This window comes from Rhinolophus sinicus, chromosome 4 (assembly GCF_057876585.1).
Source record: "Rhinolophus sinicus isolate RSI-liver-muscle chromosome 4, RSI-T2T, whole genome shotgun sequence".
NCBI lineage: Eukaryota > Metazoa > Chordata > Mammalia > Chiroptera > Rhinolophidae > Rhinolophus > Rhinolophus sinicus.
Genome location: NC_142504.1, coordinates 107,378,109 through 107,403,244, shown reverse-complemented (window position 1 = coordinate 107,403,244; position 25,136 = coordinate 107,378,109). Strand labels below are relative to the sequence as shown.

Sequence of the window (25,136 nt, the reverse complement as noted above, 5' to 3'; positions counted from 1 at the left end):
GATGAGACAGTTCTCTGTTTGCGTTTACTACAGACTTTCCACATCACGGCTAGAAGCTCCATCTCTCTTCTGTGGCCATCAGCTCACCAGCCTGCTCAAAGCCACCTGTCTATGGAGGTGACCAGTGCTCAGCAGAGCCAGAAGAGGTTGTCTAGGTACCAGCTTTCCTGCATTTGGGTTATGCTCTCACTTTTACTCCCCTGCCCCACACCTCAGCTGCCTGGTGACAATTGCCCTCCACCCCCAAAGTTCACATCGCTGAATGGGATATATCTGAAAATCAGTGTGCACATTTAACGTGGTCAGATTTCCTTCCCCCACCCCTCAAAGAAGCTGTAAAACAAATGTGTGACTGGAATTGAGGAATTAGGGTATTACCTTCTTGTTTTAATTGAACAGAAGAAAAACAAAGACTACTTAATTTCCGCGGAGATTTCTTAGACAAGGTGGTTGTCACTCTTGCTTATTCTAATTTTGATTGTTTATATTCCTGTGAATTCCAAGCTCCTCAGAAACTGGAAATCCTGAGCCTGAAGGTTCACCTCTTACCAGTGCTCCTGAAGCTATTACTAAACTCTGAAATCTTCCCTTTCTCACCACTCCTGTTGCTCTCCTTTTCCTTCCCACAACCAAACTGGCTTATGAGAGGGGTTGCTGTTTTTGAGATTCAAAAATGGAACTGTGGGGTTGACGTGGTTGAGAGGGAGGTAAGAGGGTGGTTTAATTGAAGAGTTTGGGAACAATATCTGGTTTTATATAAGGGTAGAGGGGGGTGTGTGTGTCCACGTGTGGGTGAGAGGAGTAGAACAAAACATTGGAAGAAAGCTTGAATTATGTAATTAAGAGCTGGCTTAGAAAACCCTGATTGGTCCCACAATAAAACCTGCTGTGTGTGTCCTGTATATACGCTGACCCTCTAGCTATAAATTCCCTAGCTTGTGTCACAAATAAAGGAATTTCCACTTCAGAAATCCTTTCTCTAGAGTTCACGCCCAATTCCTCTCTGCTTTTCATTCTCATTATAATCAATTTTTCCAGTTGAGGGTACCCAGTCTTTCTTTCCATATCCTCCAAGAATGGGAAATAGATTCTTACTGATCCTTTCACACACAGTATCTAGTAAATGTTTTTATCCTAAAGGACTCAGGAAGTTTTTGACCTACTTTATCCTTCCTCCTGTTTTCTCTTTTAATCAAGCAAATGCGACTGCAGTTCAGTCCATGGACAGTTTCTGAGTACAGTTAGTTACGTAAGAATGATGAATTTTGATTTTTCAGAGTTGCCTTACATGCTCACTAATTTCTAATCTTATGTGATATTTATATGACATTTTAATTGCATTAAATTTGTGCTTCATTTCAAAGAAGCATGTCCTTTAAATGTACTTTTTTGGCTAAAGTTTTTAATGAGAACTTGCAAGTAATTGCTACTCAGTGTTTTTTCTTACAACGTTGCCTTTGTACAGAAATGTAGGAAGGTGGGACAATTCTGTAGAGTGTTTGGACCATAAAGACTAACCCCTAAGAAGAAGAGCTTTTGGCAAACATTTGCTATCTAAAATCAAGACTTAATGTCTTAATTTGGTAAATATTTGAGTATTAGCTATGTTTAACCTAAAAGTGGTTTGTGAAGCCAAACAAAATTGAGTTTCAGTTTTAGCCCTCCCACTTCCTATCTGTGCCGTCGTGAGCAAGAGATGTAATTGTTTCAGTCTGTTTGTCATCTACAAACTGGAGGTAATTATAGACTCACAGGCTGACTGTCAGAATGAAGTGAGGAAATAGATATGAAGCTCTTAGCCCGGTGTTTGGCAGGTGGTGAAAGCCTTGTGTTCGGAAAGTTATAGGTGCTTAATTGGTGGTAGTTCCTTTTCTCGCCTTCAAGGAGCTTACAGTTCAGTGGCGGCGGTACTACCATTAATACTAGTGGTAGAAATAGCGGTAGGACTAGGCGTCGGCGTGCGTACCCTCGCCAGCAGTGGGTAGTGCTGGAGCAGCGCGGGAGTAACAAATGATGGCAGCAGAAGCAATGGCGTGGAGTGCTTACGCTGTGCCAGGCTGTGGGAAGCAATTTACATTTACTTTGTCATTTACTCTTTACAAGAGGTCCATGAAAGGTATTCATTTCCCATTTCACAAAGAAATGGACTAATGGGAGTATGCTGGGATGGGCTCCTCCAGCTCTCACGAGAGCCGATTTGCGCATCTCTGCCCAAGTCCTTGAAATTGGCAGTGGTGTATTTACACCACAGCTATTGGCAAACGTTACATAGCAAGTAAGTGGATGAACTGCGATTGTTCCCCAGGAGTGACTGCAGCATGTGCTTCACACACGACTGAGTGTCACACGGATCTTTGTGATATGGTGCAGGTGCAGGTGCAAAGGGCCTGCCTGGGAGAAGGGGCCCCATCCCGGAGAGTGATGAGATGATGCAGAAAACACAGGCCCCCATGGGTAGGAGCTTTGAATACTGCTGTCCTGAAGTGTTTTGAATGTATTCAGTTGTCACCGCGAGCAGTTAAGGTGTGTGAGCATGTGGGCGCACCTGGTAGTGTGGCTGGACAGGAGTGTGGTGGGGGTGGGGAGAATCAGCTGAGAGTCACATTGGTGAGGAGAACGTACCAGGGCTCCCGGGGGTGGAAAGATTGCTGAGATGTCGGAACTCTTTTGAGGAGGCAGAGTCTCCAACATTTGCAAACTGAATAGCTATAAAGGAAGGTGAGTGTGGGTTGGGGAGAAAAGCTGAAACAATGACAAGGAAACTTCTGTGCCTAGGTTACTGCAGGAAGTTGGGAGGAGGCATTAGTTAGAGGCGAGGCAATAAATACGCTTTTAGACTTAGGGATAAAAAATTCATCCTTCTGTGCCTGATTATTAAAAGAGGCGAGGCAGGAACTTTCCTTCTCTTTTTAGCCCAAAACTTCAAAGGAGCTTTGGGCATAAAGAATGTGAGTTCCTTCCTCTCCCTTACAGCGATTCTCCCCGCCCTGAGCACACACACTGAATCCGGGCTCGCTGGCTGACGCTGGCTGACACGGCTGACTGGGGCTGACTTGGGGAAATGGATCTGAACTTCACTCAGCTAGCAACTGTTTGACCTCAGATACTGTTCCTTTTACCCAACCCCTAGCCTCGCATTGGAGCCTGGGGTATTTTGTCTTTCATTCTAGTAATGTGTAAGGAATGTACACAGAGCTGACACTGGGTAGATAATCTGTTCAAGGAAAAGAAAACTCCTGGTAAAACAAAACAAAACAAAAATCTCATTGATACTTATTCTGTTAAAGGAAAATAGAAACTTGTCCTCTAATACAGGCTTTCAAAAAAAAAAAAATCTCTGTTTTGGAGAATGGCACCTAATTTGGAGTCAGAGCATCTTGGTTTAAGACTATTTCCAGTTCTGCCACTCGATGTGTGACACTGGGCATTTGCTTAACCTTTCTGAGCCTCAACTGTGCAGATAATAATCTCCTTTACAGGATGATCATTGGTTATCATGACCTAATACTACAGATTAAGTTCTGCTTCATTTTTACTTCCTATGTGTTTCCCTTTTCCTCTGTCTTCTCAAAGCGTTTTGTGCATTTCCTGCCATGGCTCTTCATTATTCAGTTCTAGTTGTTGCCTCTCTTCCCCAAGATGTACGCTCCTTGAAGACACAAATCGTGTGTTTTGTCCATGTATCCTTGAGACCTAGTGCACTGTTTGTCACATACTTAGTGCTTAGTGAATAGTAAATGAGTGCCAATGTATTTGTAAACTTTAAAAACGTCATTTAACAGTTTGATATTGTTATGTAATACTTTCTGCTTTTAAGCTTTTTACTTTGATTTAATTAATATTTTTCCATACTGAAATATTTTTTCTTACCAGCAACATATTAAGAGGCAAGGATAATCAAACACTATAAAGGCAACAAAAGTCAAGAAAGCAGTGAGTCTTTACAAATGATGTTTTTGTTCTTGGATAGCAAATATGATAAACGCTTACATGGCAGAAGTGCTCCCGGACCTCGGCATCACTTCTAGTCACGTAAAGGTGTAGAGATGCTTGGAAACCGTATGAGGGAGTTAGGATTTGAAAAATTACAGTGGTCTAAAATTATGTGATTTTTTTTTTTTTAGTTGTTCAGTTAAAAGGATATGACTTGGAAGTTACCACTGGTGGTTTAGCTTTTTATCTCCTTAATTGGGGTAAGGGGGCTGATATGAAAAGACCTTTTTATCTCTAATTCTTTTCAAGATAACCGCCATCTGTTCCTTTGATAATCTCCTTTCTTGAACCTGGATCCTTTTTATTAGTTCAATCCTTACCATATGACTATATTTACATATGCTTTTAAAATGTTTTTTAATTTTATTTTATTTTATCATATTTCAATGATAGTTTAGCTATGTATATAAGTCTATGATGAAAATTGCTCCACTGTCTTCTGGAAGCCAGTATTGCTATTGAGAAATTAATTCAGTGTATTTTAGCAAAATGATAGAGCGAGGTAAGAAAAAGATAATGGGGATTTAACGTAGGAGAGTGGCAGTGAGAAGCCCCGGAATAAACTTGTATACCAGGCTTGACTGCAGAAGCCAGCCTGGGGGAGGCAGGGTTTCCCTCCACCCCCAGTGAAACCGATACTAGAATGTTTGAGAAATTCTTGCAATATTTGGAAAAATTATTGGTAGGCATGAGACAGTTCTTTTGAGCATTTGAAAAAAACAAAACAGTGACATACATAGAGAAAAGGAGAAAGAAAAAGACTAAGGAATCGTTAACACAGAAAAAATATGTTCCAGAGGAAAGGAATTAAAATCTTAACGTACAACTTTGCTTGATAGTAAGTAACATTCATTCATAAGGTAAACATTGACTATTCTTTTAGTGATAATTGAAATATAACTATGTTGAGAAGGTGAGTGGGTGAGAATATATTTAGAGAGAACTAGATCCTCAACTATCCTGCTAGGAAGTCAGTGGCTAATGTCTAGAACAGATATTTCAAGAAGTAACTGTGTAAGCACATTACTTAGAATTACATTGGCAAATACTTGAAGAAACAGCTTCCGGGATTGCCTTCGGCGATTAGATTTTGGGGTTGCAGCAAGGGATTGGGTTTTCTTTTATTATGTCTTCCAGTACCATGTTTTGTTTGTTTTTGACCAATGCAAATATTTTACTTTTAATAAAGTTAAAACTGATTAAACATTCACAAGAACATTTTAAAATAAACAAAAAATTGAAATAGAACAGAAAGCCTCCAAGCAGACCTAATGAGTATATTTTATATTTTCGGGGACTTTATTTTTTTTTTTAACGGTTAAATATTTCTGAGATCAGAATAGATCTTACAACAATCAATATTATTAAGTCCTTATATTATTAGCACTTAATGTACTAGTGCTTTTTCTCCCCACCCCCAAACAAAACTTGCAATCATTTTATTTCTGGTGTCTTTTAAGTGTGGTTTCATAGGATCAAGGAAGTGGAAAATCTTAGTGTAGGGTTTTTCAAAACTCTACTCTTCTAGGTGTTGGAAGTTCTGCAGCCCTTTCAAGGTAAAATTCTTAGACTCTGCTCTCCTCTTATTTCCCCCTTTCTTTACTACTGTTTTCCCCCTTTTAAGATCCACCTTAACCTGTGTTACATATTTGGCAAGGCAGACTTCTTCAGTAAGTTGTTAAGTGTGGGTGGCAAAAGGCTATGTTCCTGTTCTTTACCATCCACCTCCATTCTTTAATCATTGAGAGTCAAGTGGGAAAAGTTAAACCATGCAAATTAGTAGAACACGTAGAAAAATAAAATAAATACTAAGGGAAGATGTAGGTGAATATTAATTTTATAGTACTGGGTTGAAGAAACCTTCCCAAAGTTTTATCAAAGGTAGTGAAGGAAAATGTTGACAGATTGAACTAAGTGATTACTAAAAATTATTATATTTTTACGTATAACAATCAGGCAACATTCGTAAGAAATTATTCTTAACATACTTTGGTCTCTTTTTGTTCATTGTTAAAAAGCATGATCATTCCAATAGAAAATGATCAAATGATAATAAGAGAAATTCATAAAAGAAATAAAATTGCCTATAATATACGATAATCATTTTACTTTCACAATTAGCTGAAGAATACAAGCTATTTCTAACCTATTAAATTGCAGAACATTAGAAAGTAAGCTAACTTAACGTTGCTGAGAATGTGGGGAGCTGGACATTCTCATATACTTCAGATAGGAGTGTAGGTTGACAAAAGCTTTCTTGAAAGCAATTTGCAATATGTGGCATGCCTTTAAAATGAATATGCAATTCGTCTTAAGAAATAATTATGATATATACTTTATTTGATTTAAATGTATTTATAGTTATTGTAGTATTCCTATTTTTTAACTTTACAAAGCTGTTTGTTTCACAGAATTTAAACTGCTCATTTCATCAGATAAAAAATTAGAGGTATACAACGGCTTACGTTTTTAAAATAGATCATCCATTTTATTCCCCTTGTTTCATAAAAACAGTGTAAATACAAGCAATTTGTACATCTTGCTGGTGAATTGACCTAATGCTCTAGTTCCCAGATCTTTTGATTTCCTCATCCTCTCCTGTTAGTCTGTTCTGTTTTGACCACTGGATTCTTATTATAGCAAAAAACTAGACTAATCCAGATTTCTAACAATAGATGATTTGAAAAATTGTGATATACCCATGCAAAGGAATAGCATGCAACTCGCTCTTTGAAGGAAGATCAAGAATTGATTTTAACACCGTTCTCAAAAGACCATTTATTACCCCTCCTTCACTCATTGTTGCCACCCAGCCTTCAGGTGGAGAAACAGAATTTAGCCCCTTCAGAAAGTGGGAAATCTATTCTATAATCCCCTCAAAATGAACTAACACAGTGAGATGTTATGTTAGAATGAGCTGATCCGAGACTGATGCTGTCCATTATCTATAGATCCCAGTTACCTTTTATAGGCGGTGATTGTAGAAGACAGCCTGTAAGTCTGAGACTCAGTATTTTCTCTCCGTGGTACTGCTGTCTTGGCTCTCCCCCCACAGGTCATGCCCAGCCATATGCATGTGACAAGGGTGGTTTTGTGATCAACACACTGCAGCAGCAACCTGCCTCCAGTATGTCATAGTAATACAGTTGTGGGGCAGAGATTGCTTAAATGTTCTCATATTTCTGGACTGTTTTTATTCCCTCATGGTTCTTCAGTAGTGTTCTCTAGCTCAGTAACTGGAACCACCTTTTAAGCAAGTGTATGCCGTGGTCTTAACTGGACCCTCAACAGAGTCCCCCTCCCCCCTACAAGTCTGGTCCAATTAGCCTCTGGTAGAATTATTGCCCGTATACTTGTTTGTTTTCTCCTTTGAGGAGTTCTGCCATGTTAACAAGGGATTTATGAAAAATGAGATTCCCAAATAACCCAAGACAAACTGGTCCCAAACTAGGGCCTTCCAGGCAAAATAGAGCTGTCATGGGTCCCAGAAGGGACCAGTGGTTAACAAGGGGTGAGTACTGTTCTGAGTCCAGGATCTTTTTGTCACTTTGTCTCATCCAAATCCAGTCAGTTTTGGTGTCAAGCTTACCAGCGAGACAGGCCTGGATCAAGGGGCACAGATGTCCCACTCATTGAGCAATGGGAATACCATCTGCCACACCTCGACCATTTGAACTTATCCTGGCACATTTGGGCACTAATTCCTGTTTTCTGCTAGCTATTGATATGAAACAAATTACCTCAAAATGTAGAGGCTCAGAACAGCAATTATTAGTTTCTGTGGGTCAGGAATTTGGATGTATGTTGCCTGGGTGGTTCTGGAGTGGGGTTTTTCAGGCAGTTGCAGTCAGACTGGGGCAGGTGGGGGCTGCTGGGACAGCTCTGTCCCTTTGCGTGGTCTCATTGTATCCTTTATGTGTGATTTCCACGGGGACTAATTTGGGCTTCCTCACAGCATGGCGGCCTCCATGAGGGCAGCTGGACTGCACACGTGGTCAGGGCTCCAGCGTGAGTGTTCCTGTTCTCGCACTAGAGGCTACATCACCTTTTATAACTTAGCCCAGAATCTCCTCAACTTCACTTCTGCCACATTTAGCTGGTTGCAAGCCATTCACAAGTTCACACACACAAGGGGAAAGGAACTAGACTCTGCCTCTTGATGGACAGTGGCTGGGCTCCAGGAGAGCCTGTGCGGTGGAAGATACTATTGTGGCCATGCTTAGTCTGCCAGACACGGGCTATCAACCAAGCCATCCGGGGCAGCTGAGTTCACTGTGGAAGGATTTTTGTAATCTCAGAGTAACAAAGGACCAATACCTGTCAGGGATGAAAAGGCAAGATTTTGTGTTTAGAAAAGGGATGAGAGAAATTGTTCTTCTTTGGTTTAAAAAGACATAGAACAAGTTCTGTCCGAATGGCCTAATTTCCATTTATGTTGTGACAGAGAAGGTGTATCTAAAGGAGGGAGTTCTATATAAGCTACACATACAAAACTTTTGATTACGCCTAATCGACATAACAAATGAGAAAATACAGTTCTATCTGTTCAGTACTGAGTGACTAGAGAATTGTTATCAATGGATCACTTTCAACTTTAGTGCAATAAGTGATATTTTGTAGGAGTAAGTTCTGTATCAAGTGTTTAATATTCACTCATAATTTTATGATCACAAGAAAGCAATGATCACAAAGCATTGAGATTTTAATGAAGTGGAACAAAGTGATGGTGATAAAGGGTGTGGCTGGGCTTTAGACACATGGCCCTTTGGAGAAGTATTAGAATATAAACAGAGCAATAAAATAAAAGCTACTAGTAGCTGGGAATGAGAACTCACTGAACAAATTTAAGATTGGTGGGTCATAGTGGACACCACTTACTTCCCGTTTGACTCCTCATTTTTTCCTTTTTTGGGGCTCTGGCTCTGCCGACTCTGCCTGGGGAATAAATGGCAGTGCTGGCCGTACAAGTAGAAACCCAGAAGTCAGTGTAAGATTCCTTCTGCCCCACACCCCCGTGTCTGGTTACTTAAACCTGTCCAATTCTACCAATTCTACCCTCCAGGTCTTTCTCGAATTTCTCTTTGCCCTCCATTCCTCTTTCCCTTGGCATAGTTCCAGTGTTTTAAATTTCATACCTTTACCACTGCAGCCGCTTCCTAACTGGTGTTCCTGTGCTAACCTGTTTTCTTCTTATCAGCCAGACGGATCTTATCTTATCAGGCCGCTCACCTGCTAAAAGGTCTTTAATGGCTCCTCATTTCTTAGCTGATAAAATCTAAACTCCTTGACAAGGCACTTAAGGACCTACACAATCTGGCTCCTACGTACCATTTTAGCCTTATCTCCTGTCTCGGGCCCTCTCACATTTTTTTTTTTTTTTTTTTTGGTTCATCAAAATAAACCACAGACCCAATGTTTTAACATCTTCATGCTTTTATTCAGGCACGAATGCCTTTCCCAGGCTCTTTGTTTAGCAGTCTCTTTCCCATGAAGCACTTCTTAGTTACCAGGACTGCATTCTGTGTCCCCATGCCACTCTGTCCATTAGGCCGGCATAGCCACATGGTCTGTTTCCCCACTAGCCTGGGAATTCTCTGATTCTGGCCACTGTATCTTTAGAATTAGCACAGTGTCAACACCAAACAGGCATTTCATAAACTTAGAATAGAATTACTAATAAATTAAGTAAAAAGTGAACAATGATTCAGCCGTATCATATTCTCATTCCAAGAGAATCGTGACACTTGTGTGGCAATAGTAACAGAGCAGGATCCTAAGGACTCGCCAGGTGGGACGGGGCCCTCACCAGAGCTTTGTCAGTTTCTGAGGCCTACAGCCCACAAGGGGTTGCGGGTGGAAACTTGGAGCAGGTACAGCAGAGTCCAGAGCGCCCTATAGATGCAACCTCCAGTGGCTGAGGAAAGGAATTGTGTAGGCTAGAAGACGAAAGTCAAGGTGCACCTTAATAATGACAGGTTTCAACAGTTCATCCTCCCTGCAGAAGGACATCTCCTCGGACCCGGGGGCAGGAGCAGGGCCTCAGTCCGTAGCCGGGAGGCTTAAGCAAAGATGGCTTTTCTGACAGGGAAGTTTATAAAGTGGGACAGGTTGCTTATGGAGATGAAGAAATCCCCTGCCCTGTTTTGGGCCCGGGGAGAAGCTAGAGCAGGAGACAGACTGCAGGGGAGGAAGTTTCCCACTGACTTCAGTGTAGGTCTGCCAAAGGCGGGGGATGGAACCAGAGGGGCTTCAGGGCTTTTAAAAATCCTGTGAATCCACGAGATTCTCAAATGCTGACTTTACATCATAGTAAGCGTTTACAACATTTCACTCATTTTTGCCCAGGAAAAATGCTGAATTTACAAGCATACAGTGAAAAGAGTTAGTGGGTTCTCTCTCAAGTGCAATCAATTGATGATGATGCTTGCTTCTGGCTGTTTCTACTTTTACTTGCTGTAAAGTATCAGTAAAAGAAGAAAAAAAATTAAAGTGGCCTGCTGAGTGATCTCAGGTAACACTTGCGGCAAGATGGGTCGTGAGCTCTGCTGTCTGGAAAAACTGTGCCCGCCGTGCTTTTCTGCTGGCACTTTCCCCCATTTCTGGGATTTAAATACCATATAGCAGTGCCGTAAAGATGTTTAAATGTTACTGTGGAAACTGCATTAGCAGTTAAAATTCCTGTATATTTCTTTTCTATGTTGGTGAAGGAATTGGGTTTCTTTGGAATGGAAAATGCTCTCATCTATCTTTTTCAAAATTTAATTTACTATTTCTTTCTCCTATAATCCCTTTCATCTTTCCTCTACAGTAAAGACTCATTAAAAGAAACCCATACAAACTCCACAAGTTCTTGTTCTTATACTGTAAGGCTAAGAATAGCTTAGCGGGAACCAGTCCACACACTTTAATTATATTGCGGAAAAAGATTTTGCAAATGTTTCTCTTCAAAGTATTAAAAGTAAATGAAGGTTAAAGAAGGAAGTTAAAGAGAAAGCCTTATTAATGGAAAATACATTCTGATAAATCAAACTGATTCCAATCTTAATAGTCAATTTAAATAATGGAATTGGTTAATAGCATCAAATTAGGATTAAAGAAAGGGATAAAAATCTATTTCCACAAGTTGTTTCAAAACAAGGTATTGACTGGCTGCCATATTATATCAGTCTGATTATACTGTACATAATAAAGCATGCCTTCTGATAAAATCCTGCTGGGAGATGAGTTTAATCAGATGCCTTTGATATTATTTGAATGAAAGCTACTTTGGATTCCAAAGAATCAAAGAGAAAAATCTTTAGCTCCTGCAAGCCATCTTAATCCACTGTGCAGGCTGGTGTTCTGTACACACCCCATCCTAATCTACTCCCGAATGTAAGCACATGCTAACTGGTTGGGATTTCAGATTGGTCTTTTCAGAAGCCATGAACAGAAATTGATTTTGTTTAGTAACCATGTTCCACCCCGACTGTTCATTTCTAAGCTTATCACAAATCAAGTCAAGATAAAGATTTTCTGTTGGCAGGAATTTTAGTGGACACTGGTGACTACAATTAACAGCTATCCAGTAACAATTTAAAATGACTCACTTAGCTACTAGCCTTGTTTGGCTCCCACAGGAACTAAGTCGACACAATAATTTCCCAAGACACAATCATTTCTCTATGTCATTGATCAATTTTAAACCAGATTTTGTGAGGCTATGTCATAGAAATAACAGACGACATGAAAAGTTTTGTAACTTACTTTTCTCCTCCTTCCATGGAGTGTACTAGTTTTGCATTTTCCTGAGCTTGTCACTTGGTTGTGGTGTTCACTTCGTGCTGCCAGCTCCCACTGTATGTCAGAACAACTTAGAGGGGTCCTTCCTCCCTTTGCCAGTTTGAAATTGGTCTTTAAATGATAATCAGCTCTAAAGGAGGCCGTTGGATGTAGGGAATTTAGTCCAGTAACTTTGAGGGGAGAAGTCTGCACCCGGCTAAGGCTTTTCTTCCCACTCTGCCAGGGCTCAGAACGAAACTCTTGGCGGAGATAAGACCCAGCTAGCCACCAAGTTGCTGATGCAACCTAAAGCTACTTGGGAAGGGAGTGAGAACAAAAGGCATCGCTTATGTTAGGTGATTAGCGGCAAATGCTGTATGAGGGTGAGAGGGAGCCTGGCGTATTATACAAGGAAGGGGGCTGGCAGTTGCCCTTGTGCAGAGCGGGGGAAGGACAAAGAATGCTGTCCCTGAACAGTTGAGGCCCTGGGGGATTTCTTAACAGGATCAAACGGCAAAGGACTATTAGCAGTTACAGTGGGAGCCGGAGTTCTTTGGACAGGTTGGCCTTACAGACAGCTGAAAATATTTAGTGGCAAATACCTATCAGCTACTTATGTATTTCAGAAACAAAAGTGAATGGGAAGGCTAACAAATTGCACGTCTTTTTCACTTACCATTGCTTAGTGTTTCCAGTAAGTAAATGCAGTGTCTCAGCTGAGCTGCTGTTTCAAATTATTGTTAATTAAATAATACTCCCTAAGAAATCTGTCATTACTGGCAGCCAGGAATGGGTTTGTTGAGTTTGCCTGAGGCTCCAACAAACAGGCTCTTAATTGCCATAAGAGGTAATGTCATTGGGGATTGTAGTTCACTTTTCCCAACAATTTTACAGTATATTTCATATCTTAAACTTCCTTTTGGTTTCTGTGTCTGGAGTTCCACAATGCTAGAGGGATCATTTTCTAATGATTCATCCATTGAATTAGCCATTCTCCATAATGGAAAAAAAAAAGCTTGTTATTGAATCTGTAATTTCCCCTCTATTTCCATTATGACTAAAGAGAAGCAACTAATAACAGATTTTAAAATTAACTTAATTTTCCCTGTTCGTTTCATTACTTATCCTTTGGAATAAGTGCTGGGAGAAATGATTTCTGGTATGTCTTGGACGTGACTCTGATATTATTTCTTGTCAACTGTTTTCCTGGTAGACAAGGTTGCTGGACGGGTAGAACAATTACCTTTACATATAGTTGAAAGGGTGTGTGTGTGTTGGGGGAAGAGGAGGGCATTTGGCCCTAGAGAGGAATGTGTGCCATGGCCTAGAATTTAGTGACCTTATCTTCAATATTTTCCTTTTGTTCATGAGCAGAGAATAAGGACAAATATTAAGAAAAAAAATCACTTTTTTTCCAGTGATATAAAAGCCTCCATATGCCGTTTCAAAAAGAAGTACTTCAGATTTTTCTTAAATGACCTCTTTTTCATCGTAATGTAATATATTTTCTCACCTTTTGACTGGTACTTTTTTTTTTTTATAAAGTTACGTACTTCTTTCAGAGAAATTACACTTTAGAATGCATCTCAGTAGTATTTCATCCTAACAGTTTCACTTGTTTGAATTAATGTGCAGCTGTACCTTAGAGAAGGAGTGGGGCGGAGAGAGACAGAAAGAGAGAGAGAGAGAGAGAGAGAGAGAGAGAGAGAGAGAGAGAGAGAGCTATCATAGAAAAGAGAGGCTCATATAATCCTCTAGCCTAACTTTCTTCATTTTCACATTTCAGTATCAGTATAGTAACCTTTATCTGTAATGAAAGCATAATTTAGCTGGCTGGTACTAAAACATATACATCTACATTGTATCAGTGATATGCTGTCCTGTGGTTGAAATAGTTTCCTTTCTTCTTCACCAAGTTCATGTTTTGTTTTCTGTTGTCACTTGATAAGCTTTCATTCTCCTTTCCATCTCCCCCACCCCCCAAGATTCTTGTCTTTTTCCCATTAAGATGTGAATGGGCAGACATCTCGGCCAATATGTCTATACATGGCTGAATACACTTGGAGAAAAGCAGGGGCTCCTTTTGTCTGGACGCTGGATGGCTGCATATCATTCCACACCAGTGGGCAGGGCCTCCCTCACAGTTGGAACTTTGCAATAATTGCCAGAACAAATTGAGCTCAGGCTTATCGGTTCCTTTCCTTTTACAGTTGGAAAATGGAGGGAATGCGAGAACAAGGCCATTGTTGACCAATGACAATACAGCGTAGCAATAGATTGGATACAGCCAGTGCCCACTCGTGTTGTAGACAACAGTCATGGGACATACTGTGTACAGGGGTGATAAGCTGTGACCCCACCATCACAAGCGAACGGAGCCTTGTTTTCCCCGCACCCCCTGGGCATTTCAGTATTAACCGTCTGCGTGTACAACAGCCAGCAGCGGACGACTGGAACTCGTACACAGCCAGCCAGCAGAGACGAGCACACATGGACGCACTAACTGGTGCTTGGCTTCCTTGTTGTTTGTTTGTTTGTTTGTTTATGTTTGGTGGAAAGCAGCAGAGGCAGCACTCATTGTTTTCACCAGGAAGCAATAGAAAAATAGTCTTTGGTAAGAAAGCTGAATACCGGGGAAAGAAGCTCATTTAAAAACCAATTATGCTTTTTTCCTACACAGTTTTTTTTTTCTTTTTATCAGAATCTCTATGAATCATTGACATATTTCATAGATGATATCTGCAGTGTATTTAGATCCCTTTCTGTGTTTGGGGTCTGTGTGTGTGTGTGTGTATCTACGTGTTTTTAGTCATTCAGTAATTCCACATGTATGTAGGTAGCTGGAAACTAATGTACATACATAAATGTAAATGCAGACAGATACAATAGCAGACGTGATTTTCTCATATATATATATATAATTTTCTCATATATATACGTATATATATGTATATGTATAATTATTTCCGTACTCCATACGTTGATTTTAAGTCTACAGAATACCACAGGCTCACTTCCAGAAATCCTTCCACCTTAATGAGAGACGTATTGGGCTCGAGCATTACATGTACAACCAAGGCTGTGTCCTGTCCTGTCACTACAGGCTGGTTGGGAGGCAGGGCCCTCAGCAAACTGGGCAGCCAGCCTGGTGTGAGAACTGCTGAAGCAGTCAGACCACCTGTCCGTGTGACATCCCAGCCTATATATTTTTAATAGTGCTATTTAAATAAGCACGCGCGTGTGTGCGTGCGTGTGTGTGTGTGTGCGCGCGTGTGTGAATTCTCATTCAGTAAGGCTTCAGCTTCGCTCAGCTGCTTCCAGAGCAACTGGAGGTAGAGAGACAGGGCACTACAGCCAGCCGAATGGCTTTCCATCTGCCCTCTGCTTCGCCTGGAAATAACCAGCCAGACCAACGGTTTTTGCTTTGTTTGGCTTTTTTCCTGATCTGAAGCAGAGGCTGACATGAAACAAACATGGCATTTCCTTTTGAAAATTCAATTCTGAAATTGGCTTCATCTTTCCAGAATCACAGAGCTATTGCAGTTCCTTCCCAGTTTTGTGAATATCATAAACAGTTTGCATACAGAGCTCCAAATTTGGAGGCAATTACCACATTGGGTTTTTGAGATTTTTTTTGAGGGGAGGAGTGTTTGGTTTTTGGTGGTCATAAAGGAATATGTTGTAGTGGGATGAATGGAAATGGTTTCTCTTGAACAGAAAGGGACAAGGAAAATGGGGGAACAAATTCATAATAAAGGACACGTTTGCCAGTCTTTCATTAACAATTTTAAAGGAGACACAGCGACATGTGAAGTCATGCACATGTAGCTTCTTGATGAACTTCAGTAGCATCACCCACAAGCTACCGTTTACAGTAAACGGCCCCAGGGCCCCCATAGGTCATGGCCGTGGCCAGCTCCCTGGAATGGAAATGACATTTACTGTAAGGCGAGTCCCCTGGACACAATGTATGAAGTATGGCTCATAGTACATTATCTAAGCCAGTTGCACTGTAGTGATTTGAAATTGGAAGACTTTTAATGGAGCAAGAGGGCGAATAAAGACACTAGAGGACTAGAGTCTACTAAAGGTCTCATAGCAGAGAGAAATCAAATTCGCTTATGCTTAAATGAGAGATAAAGAAAACATTTCTTAGAAGATAGTTACCAATGTTATTCTACTGTGCCCTCTCACTCCCCCAACAAACACACACACGCACACGCGTGCACACACACGATACACGCATGCATACACCCACACACACCCCTGCACGTAGAAATGAAAAGAGATTTCCTTCACTCATAACATCCTTAGCATACACATTGGTGTCTTGAATCTTTAGGGGATATAAGGAAAAAGAGCCGTTTTAGGGTGAAATAAGGATTTGAGTATCCTGGCTACCAAGACTGTCGTTTCTGTTCTGCATGCGTGCAACAAAAAGACGAGCTGTACAATTTCAACTCAGTTTCACACTGAACTTGTGATGAGATCAGGGCTGCTCTCACAGACACAGTGAGGCACATCGACTCGGCAGTGAGCGCTATCACCAAGAAGGGCCGGGGGCGTTATCTACGGAATCACGTGCTCCAGTGGGTGCATTTTGACATGCCGTGCAGCTGGATTACCTGGGTCCTTATCTGCTCCACCATTTACAGGTTGTGTGAACTTGGACAAGCACTAAACCTCATTCTGCTTCCCTTTCCCCATCTGCGAAATGGGGCTGATAGTAACTCACTCGGTTCATAAATCTACTGCCTCAGTCAGTATGTGGGAAGCACTGGTACCTGGGCCTGGGCCCTCAGTCCGTGTTCCGTAAATACTGGCTGTTAGTGCTGGTGAGAGAAACACCACAGGCTGTGGGATCAGGCAGAATCTGGTTTAGATTTGACTTCTGGGCGTTTTGTTTTGGCAAATTGTTTAATCTTTCTGAAGGTCAGAGAGTTTTTCCAATCCACAGAGTTGCAGGATTTCTCTAAGGATTAAATCATCTCATGTATGCAACATGCAAAGCATAGAGTGTGGAATGTAACAGGTGCTCAGTGAAAGTTTAACTCCCTCCAAAAGTAAGAGAAAAAACTGCTATAGTGCAAACTAAAATATTAGCCTTTTCTTGTAACTGGCTCTTTTCCTTCCATGCTTTTGGGGGGCAGTACTTCTTAGCCTGGGATTTCCCATCAGTTGTCGGCCAGCAGTGGCGATTTCCCTAAAGCTACTGAAGTTGCAAACCTGTATGTGGTGGATAGTGGGAAATGGAGCTTCCCAGCATAGTGGGAAGCTTGTTAGTAATGGGAAGTAAAATTCTACCTGGCTTGTCAGAAGGACACTTTTCTTGACATATTTGGGGGGGAAAACATACTGAAACATGCTTCTTCATTTTGACTATGTGGAAATTGTCAGGTTCTCAGGAGGGAAAGAAAAACTGTGCCACACAGGTCTCTCCAAATATAGAACTGATATGAAATGTATAGTTAATGAAATAATTTGCCCATGATTTTGATGATAGAATCTAACGGGGGATATCTTAGCAACATATCTGCCTGATGGCAGAATCACCATTATGTATGTGTGTATCCTCTTACTAGAAACTGCCCAGATACCTTTTGGGGTGCCTGTGCAGCATATCCCTGCCTTGTCTAAGAATTGCCCCTCCCCCATAGGACAGGCTCCTCCAGCCTTGTTTGTAATAAAGGACTCTGTCCCTCCCCAGGCCGAAGCTGTGTGGAACAGGGGTGGATGCTTGAGTCAAGCTGGGCCCAGCACTTCCTGGGAATGTGGCCTCAGGATGTGCAGGGGTGGCTGGGGTGCTGTCTGCAGACGCAGCTCAGAGGAGGTCTGGCCGAGAAGAGACGCACAAGGAGGAATCGCAGAGCAAGAGCCAAGGCTCTTCCCAGTTCCCGTCGCCCAGGAAGCTGAACTGAACCCCCTGCCCTCAGACTCGGTGAGGTTCCTCTGTAACTGTAGCCATTCCTCGTTTGCCTTAAAACCAGCCTGAGGGAATTTTGGTTCCCTCAGATCAAAACTTTACTGGCAGGCGTTGTATCTATTTCACGGAGAACTTGTCCGAGATGTGGACCCAGGGAAAAATAATTTCAAGATTTTCATAGAGTTATCCTCTCTCCTGACCTCTAGATTGTTTTGAACACATTTATTAATAAGGTGAATTGCAGAAGGTAGAGTCATAACAAGAATGGCCTCGGAAGAAATGGTGGTGACGTCATGAGCTGCGTATTCCATAACTTTGCATGACTAGAGCATCATGTCATGGAAAGATTTATGAATACTAATTTTTAAGGAAATTCACTGTGATAAGTGAAATAGTAAGTTTCTATTGTAAATGTTAGAAACTAAGTTGGAACACTTGTGAGAAAACCAAAGGAGAATTCTTTCTTTTTTTTTTGGTAAAAAGGTGGGTGGAGGATTATTCCCAGAATTTATCTATTGTAAATCTTATATTTGTATTTATTTTAAAAAATACTGAGTTGCTTTTCAAACAGTGAAGAGAAGTTGTTTGCTTCGCCTAAGGAATCTTTCATTGAGCTTTACATTGTTTAGGGTAGGGGTACACTTGCTTCCCAGGGCAGGTCCTCGTATCTGGGTGGGTGACTACGGTTCTCTGTAAAATTAGCATGAAGATAGTTTTATTGACTCTGTGCTCACAAATATCCCCCTTCCATCTATTTTCTGGATCCTTTGATCTATTCTGTTCAACCTTCATATTTCATTCTAATGTTATTGTTTGAAATAAGCTATTAAAACTCACCTGGCTTGATAACAAAATTCCAGACCATTACTCTTTTCTGAAAGTTAAGAATCTTTTTATTTCCAAAATTTGAAAGTTTAAAAATATTTTGGAGATCAAATATCAACTCATTCTTGCAAACCTGGTAATTCTAACCAACTCCTGGATTCTTATTGACGTATCTGCTTCATTTTATTCACTGTGATGGGAAATGTGTACATTACTAGCAAAAGGTCCACAGTTAGAAGATAGAAATGGTACCAGTCTTTGTAAGAAGTGGCAGTTGTAACAATCAGGTGTGAAGTTATGGTAGCGAGAGGCCAGGGGGCTGGAGGAGGGCTAGAGCTAATAGATGTGGTGCTGTTCTGTGTTTTCCATGCCTTGCCTTTTAGTAGTTACAGAAGCGCATGTGTGGAAAGTAGTGAGTGCCCGTGCTTGTTGGCAGTGAACCTATTTTCAATCAATTACAAAAATATAAGGGGATGTTCTTGGGCAACCAGGCCAAGTCGTTTATTTCTGGTGAGCTCTGTGATGAGCACGTTTAAAATACTTGGTAGGATTTACTTGGGAGTTGGAGTTGTTTGCAGTTACAAGGCAATTTGAAATCATTGATTCCATTTGTGGATATTGTCATTTCCGGCAGTTAGTTATGAATCAAGATGAGTGTTACACCATGCTAGGTACTGTTGAGGGTTTTCTAAATATGTTCAACGGCTCCATAGAGTTTCTTTCTTTCTTTTGTAAGAATAATTCACATCCAGACCATGATGGAGGGTTCCAGCTGGTTTCACCACAACCTCCACCTCAGCTTGAGCTCAGCGCTTGGTTCACTAATGTGTACATTCAAGTGTGAGAGACCTGGCTGTTTTTCTCTGATGCTACAGTGTCCTTCTAGCCCCGGATATTGATGAATGGGTGTGGTTGCTTTCAGTTTCCCTGTGACAGCAGGTGCAGCCCACATTCACCCCCAGCCGGTGTTTTGGTCCGGGTTCTGTAGTTCTGACAGGCAGCGGTCAGCTCCCATAGCATCCTCCTCCCTGGCGCTGTCCCCAGACTGCTGTGGTGGAACAGCGTATTAATCAAAGCATCCAGAAACAGATGGAAGGCGATCTTCCTGGAGATGGCCTGGCTTTCCTAGTAGTGTAATGAGGGCGCTGGGAGGGAGCATGGTGTGGAAGTAGAAGGCTGCAGGCTAGTGCGGGGTGCAGGACCGGAGGGGCAGTGAGGAAAGTGACTTGCACACTGCAGGAAGGTGTTGGACTTCTTTTACCTTGTTAAACCACTCAACTGTTCTTCCCTCAGATGTTCTCTTGGATTTTTTTTTTTTTTTTGAAAGTTAGGAACAGATGACCATGCTGCATAAGCAGAAAAACTCTGAGCTTACATAAAGCGTATAATGATATTATCAATAAAATTTTAAAAACAAAATTACCATAGTGGTACATGTTTAATTACACGCACCCTTCTTACTGTGCTCTATGGTAATAACGGCAAGCAAATCACACGAACAGTGAAGCTGGCGTTACTTTTAATAAGGGAGGGAACTGATATTTATTGAATCTCTAATGTCCGCTGGGCTCCGTGCTGAGCGCTTTACATGTGTTATCTCATTTAATGTGTCGCTAAACGCGGCATTTCCAGGGTCCAGTGTGGGTGGAGGGTGGTGAATTGCCCTTCCAGGCCCTTCAGAAAATGCAGGATTCCTTTTTCTTTAACTGGGCACATGTTTTCCTGGGGGTCCGGGGACCTTTGCCCTCTCCCCAGTTTGGGAGTTTGGACTTTTGGGCCGTATCTGGCATCTTAGCCCCAGATGGACAAAATGAGGACACAGCATTTCCCCTCCGTATCTGATTACCTGCGAGTTTCGCTCAGGGCTGAGAGGTGACCTTGCAATCTGCGCTCCAGCTTCCAGAGGGGATGTATGTTTGAGAAGAAGGAAGCAGAACCTGAGCCATGCCTCCTTTGAGCTTGAGGAAATGTGAGTAGGAAACCCGCTGCGGTCCCAGGAACAGCCTCACCAAAGGAAGGAGGAAGTCCAAGTGTGTGCTTGACGGGGAGACCCCCCCCCCAACCCCCCAACCCTCTCACGCCTTTGCGACCTGTGTATTGACAGTGCCTGACATTTGCTATTTAATGTGACCTTTTTATCTTTTGGGATTAGGGAATTCTTGGGAAGTCTGATAACAATCTTGACTCTGCTCCCCAGAAAAATGTACCAGTATTGACACTTCAAGTGAAGACTACGTGATTTAGAGATTCACACAAACTGCTAAGGAAAACGTCTGGGAGGAAGGGGAGGCGATGAAGGGGAGTGTATCAGCCATTTGTTCTTTAGTAGGATTATCTTATTCATTTGCTCACCTGAGATGTGCTTCAGGCCACGGGAGCCATATGAGGAGGCAGGTAGTAGTGGTAAGAGATCGTTTGCAAGTGTGAGAGCTTGTGGGGGAAGGGAGGCCAGTGGGCAGATGGTGGGCATTACAGTGAAGTCCTTGGACGCCGGGCAGGCAGGGTGCACAGCTTTGTCACACTGCGTGTGGCCCGAGACTGCCGCATGGGCACCATGGAGGGGGGGTTGTGAGAATGGAGGCTGGCAGACCCACCCTAGACATACTGAATCAGAATCTGCGTTTTAACACGATCCCGCATTCACGGTTGAGAAGCGTGAGTGTGTCTTGAGGACACTAGCGTAGGAGTGGGAGCTGCGGTGGACAGGAGAGGACACCAGCAAGCAGGGGGTGCTGCTGAGGCGGGCGCCTGTGAGGTGGCCACAGTGCCGGCGGAGTAGCAGGGGCCCAGACAGCGGGGGGACGACCACAGGAAGGGCCCCTGAAGTCCTACTCGAGGGGAAGCCGGGAATATTTGTCAGGGAAGAAAGCGACATATTTAAATACAGGCACAGAATTGTAACAACAGAAAGAAGATGTTTACTACAATATGTTACATCACGAATGGCACAAGACTTACTGCAAATTATGTTTTCTAAGTAGTCAACTGGTACCACAGAACTGCCATGTGAAATTCCTTATGGAGTGAATGACTTTAGACAGACTTCTGTCCCTTCCCCTGATGAGTCTTTTGACCGTATCATAACTTTGTTTTCTTAAACCCTGTGCCACCCAGACAGGTGAGTTACTTGAAAAATCTCAAGGATCTTCAGTCATTCGTTCCTACCACTAGTGCAGCCATCACTGACGTTCCCTGGATGCCTTTTTCTCTTTTGTAAGAACCGTTATCAAATACTTGCTGCACACATTACTCGTAACTCAGCAACTTTGCTTGATTTCTAATTCTTTTCTTTTGTGAAGGCAAGTGAAAATAAATTGTAATTTTTGGAGCAGAGAGAGAGAATCATACTATTATTTTGGTGAAGTTATAGGCTATATTGCGTCACTGAGAAAATGCTAAGCCTCGTGTTATGGGTTGAATTGTGTCACCCTCCAAAAACTATGTTGAAGTCCTAACCCCAGGCACATGTGAATGTGGCCTCATGTGGAAATAGGGTCTTTGCAGACGTCATCAAGTGGCGATCAGGCCATGAGGCTGGGCCCTTAGTCCAATATGGCTGATGTCATCATAAGAAGAAAAGAGAGAGAGAGAGAGAGGGAAGTGGTCATGAGAAGGTGGAGGTTGGAGTGATGCTGCCGCAAAGCCTAGGAGCTCCTCGGGCTCTCGGAAGCTGGAAGAGGCCAGGAAGGACCCTCGCCACACACACTGCTGGGAGGGAGTGTGGCCCTGCCAGCATCTTGGTTTTGGATTCCAGCTTCCAGACCCGTGAGACAATACGTTTTTGATGTTTTAAGCTACCCAGCTTATGGTGCTTTGTTATGGCTGCCTAGGAAACTAGTATATCATGCTTAACTATTTTTCTATAGTTAGTAATCATTTTGACCCAATTTTGAATGAGCTCATTAGTTTTGTCAATTCCTGCTTGAGATGGGATAGTCATTATAGTCATTAAAGAAACTCAAACATTTTCCCCACAGTAAGTCCAAATCCCCTACTTGTATAGGCCACTTGTATAACTTTTATATAATCCATCCATCCATCCATCCATCCATCCATCCATCCATCCATCCATCATCCATCCATCCATCCATCCATCATCCATCCATCCATCCATCCATCCATCCATCCATCATCCATCCATCCATCATCCATCCATCCATCCATCATCCATCCATCCATCATCCATCCATCCATCCATCCATCCATCCATCCATCCATCCATCCATCTATCTGTCTGTCTGTCTATCTATACTGTGGTTCAAATTTACCTTCTCACAAAATGTCAAAGTTCCTAATTTTTTTTTAATTAAAACATTCATTTGTATTATCTTAGTGAAAAAATATAAAAAACAATGCCCTGCAGTTCTTTAGCACTTATTACCGGAGATATTCGAAATAAGATTCTGATTCAAAAATATTGAAAGATGTGTTTACTGTTAAATCAATAAATTATTTGAAAATGAAAAATATTTAAATATCATCTGGCATTAGCAGCTACTCGTGTCTAGGATATCTACTTAGTGAAAAAATGGCAAAAACATGAGGAAAACACAAATGGCTAAGGAAAAGGAAACTCTGCAAAATTGCTTATGCAGTAAATGCACCGTATGATCAAGTGATGTCAAAAATCTCAAACTCATTTTGAGATCAGAGTCGTCTGACCCTACAGATTACCTTCAGGCCAGAAGGGTGGATCTGCCACATCGGCCCGCGGTGTCAGTCCGGAGTGTTTTGGATCCTACCACACCTCCCACTCTTTTTCACTTGCCTGAGAGAAATTTCGCATAAAGTATATTGTTTTGAACTCAATGCCCAGGAGACTAGTTACAAAGCAAACGAACCCAGAGGAGCTTATTCCAAGATGGCTCTGAGATGTGGATATCATTGCAGAATTATATCAAGGTCACTTGTATTTTTTCCTAAACACTTTCTTGACTTTAAAATGCCTTTGGACTCTGCAGCAAAATTCTAATCCCTTTCAGGGAGCTCAGTCTCTATGTAAAACTTGCTTCCCGCCTGCCAAATTGAAAGCATCTGGATGGAATACTGAATTTAGGTCATTTTTTTTCCAATGTGTGTTTCTCTAGAAGAAAAGAAAATCAACAGCATCATGCAGAGAGGAAGGTAAAATAGTTCCTACAAGAGCTTTTTGTTTTAACAGTTGGTTGGAATTAAGTGTGTGACACTCTCCCTCCTCCCTGTCTGTCCCTCCCAGGCCACCAGATATCAGTGGGTGGTTTGAATTTTTAGTTACAGCTTTTTTCTTTCTATTAGGTTGGTGCAAAAGTAATTGCAGTTTTTGCAATTATTTTTAACCTTTTAAACCGCAGTTAGTTTTGCACCAACCTAATATTATATCTACAGCACCGTTCTCTGCAAAGAGTGGCTAGTATTCCTAGTTCGTTCCTGAGGTTGATCAAGGTGGACTTTCCCATCTTCCCAGTGGAGAGTAGACAGTGTATAGGAATCCTCCAAGGGTCTGTTAATGTGCAGATTTTATTAGGTCAGCCTGAGGTGGGACCTGAGTCTTTGCATTTCTAAAAATCTCACAGGTGTTGTAAACAGCTGTTATTTGGTGGACCACATCTAGGGTAATAAGGGTTGGCCCACTTTGGGTCTGTCTAGCTTTAGGCCTGTTTTCTTGGTCGAATCTCTCTCCTAACACCCGTCCGTTTCTGGGCTTGGTATGTTGAATGCATTTAAAACTTAACTTTGAGCAGTGTCTCCCACACATGAATGTAATTCCACAGTTAACCCTTTCTCCTTCATTCTAATTTTCTCCCCACTAAATGCACTAAACGGAAGTTCAAAAATCAGTGTATACGGAAACTTGCCATTACAGAGAAAACATTTTTAACTGAGTGGAGTGAGGGAAAGCAAGGACAGATGTGTACCTGGAAAGATGTGTCATCAAAGAATTCAGAATATAATTTTACCAGAGGTGGTAGAGTTTCATCAGTATTTACTTAACACTAAGGTAAGTAATAGAATGATAGCAGATGGCGGCATATTTAATTTTCAGCTTTCCAAGTGCTCTAAATAAAAGAAAGTATGATAACATGACTGCAGCTATTATAGCCACAGCAGCACTTAAGCCTGATAGACATAATGTTCCACTTAGGAGCTATCATGGTACAGTTAACTAGGTGGTATTAAAAGAAGTTTCTTAAAACACTTAAAGTTGTAAAGCTGTTCAGAAATAGATCTGTGCTTCTCGAGTAAATACAAACAAGGACTGGAGTCATTTTAGTGGATAATGAAGGAAATCAGCAAGTCCTATTGTAGCTCCCTGTGGATGAGACTTAAAGCATCAGATCTATGCTACTTTATGCAGTTACCATAAAGTATGTTTAAATTTGGAAGATTAAACCTGCCGTCACCTTCCTTCACACCAAACACGAATCCTGGGCTAATTTGCTTTCATTAATTCACAGACCGTTGTAGGGCTGACTTCTCTCAGATGCCGTGGACGATCTATTCACATTAAGTCACTGCATATGGGCCCTTTAGCTTCTGTTCAAATCCCGAAGGAATCATAGGTTGCACACATGAGCCTTTCAGGCTGATTCTCCAACTCAGAAGGATGCTTTATTGATGTACTTAGAATCCAAGAGTTTTGTGGAGAACACTTTCT

At 41.7% G+C, this 25,136-nt stretch overlaps 2 protein-coding genes across 5 annotated transcripts in view; one reads left to right on the top strand and one right to left on the bottom strand.

Annotated features, from left to right (window-relative positions):
• The window catches only part of LOC109446175 (uncharacterized), a 797,309-nt gene that overhangs the window by 216,698 nt on the left and 555,475 nt on the right, over positions 1-25,136 (top strand). For both annotated transcript variants that reach the window (XR_012498724.2, XM_088798027.1), the window contains one exon: positions 34-155. Coding sequence is in view for 1 of the 2 variants with exons in the window: in XM_088798027.1 (XP_088654153.1) it covers positions 34-155 (122 nt within the window). In the remaining variant the exon portion in view is untranslated. The remainder of the gene's footprint in view (positions 1-33; positions 156-25,136) is intronic.
• Positions 1-25,136, bottom strand: part of CDH20 (cadherin 20) — a 184,447-nt gene that overhangs the window by 49,702 nt on the left and 109,609 nt on the right. The window contains exon 1 of one of the 3 annotated variants that reach the window (XM_088798025.1): positions 11,740-11,996. The exons of the other annotated variants lie outside the window; for them this stretch is intronic. The gene's annotated coding sequence lies outside the window, so the exon portion shown is untranslated. Of the gene's footprint in view, positions 1-11,739; positions 11,997-25,136 lie in introns of those variants that run through there. 3 annotated transcript variants of the gene reach the window in all.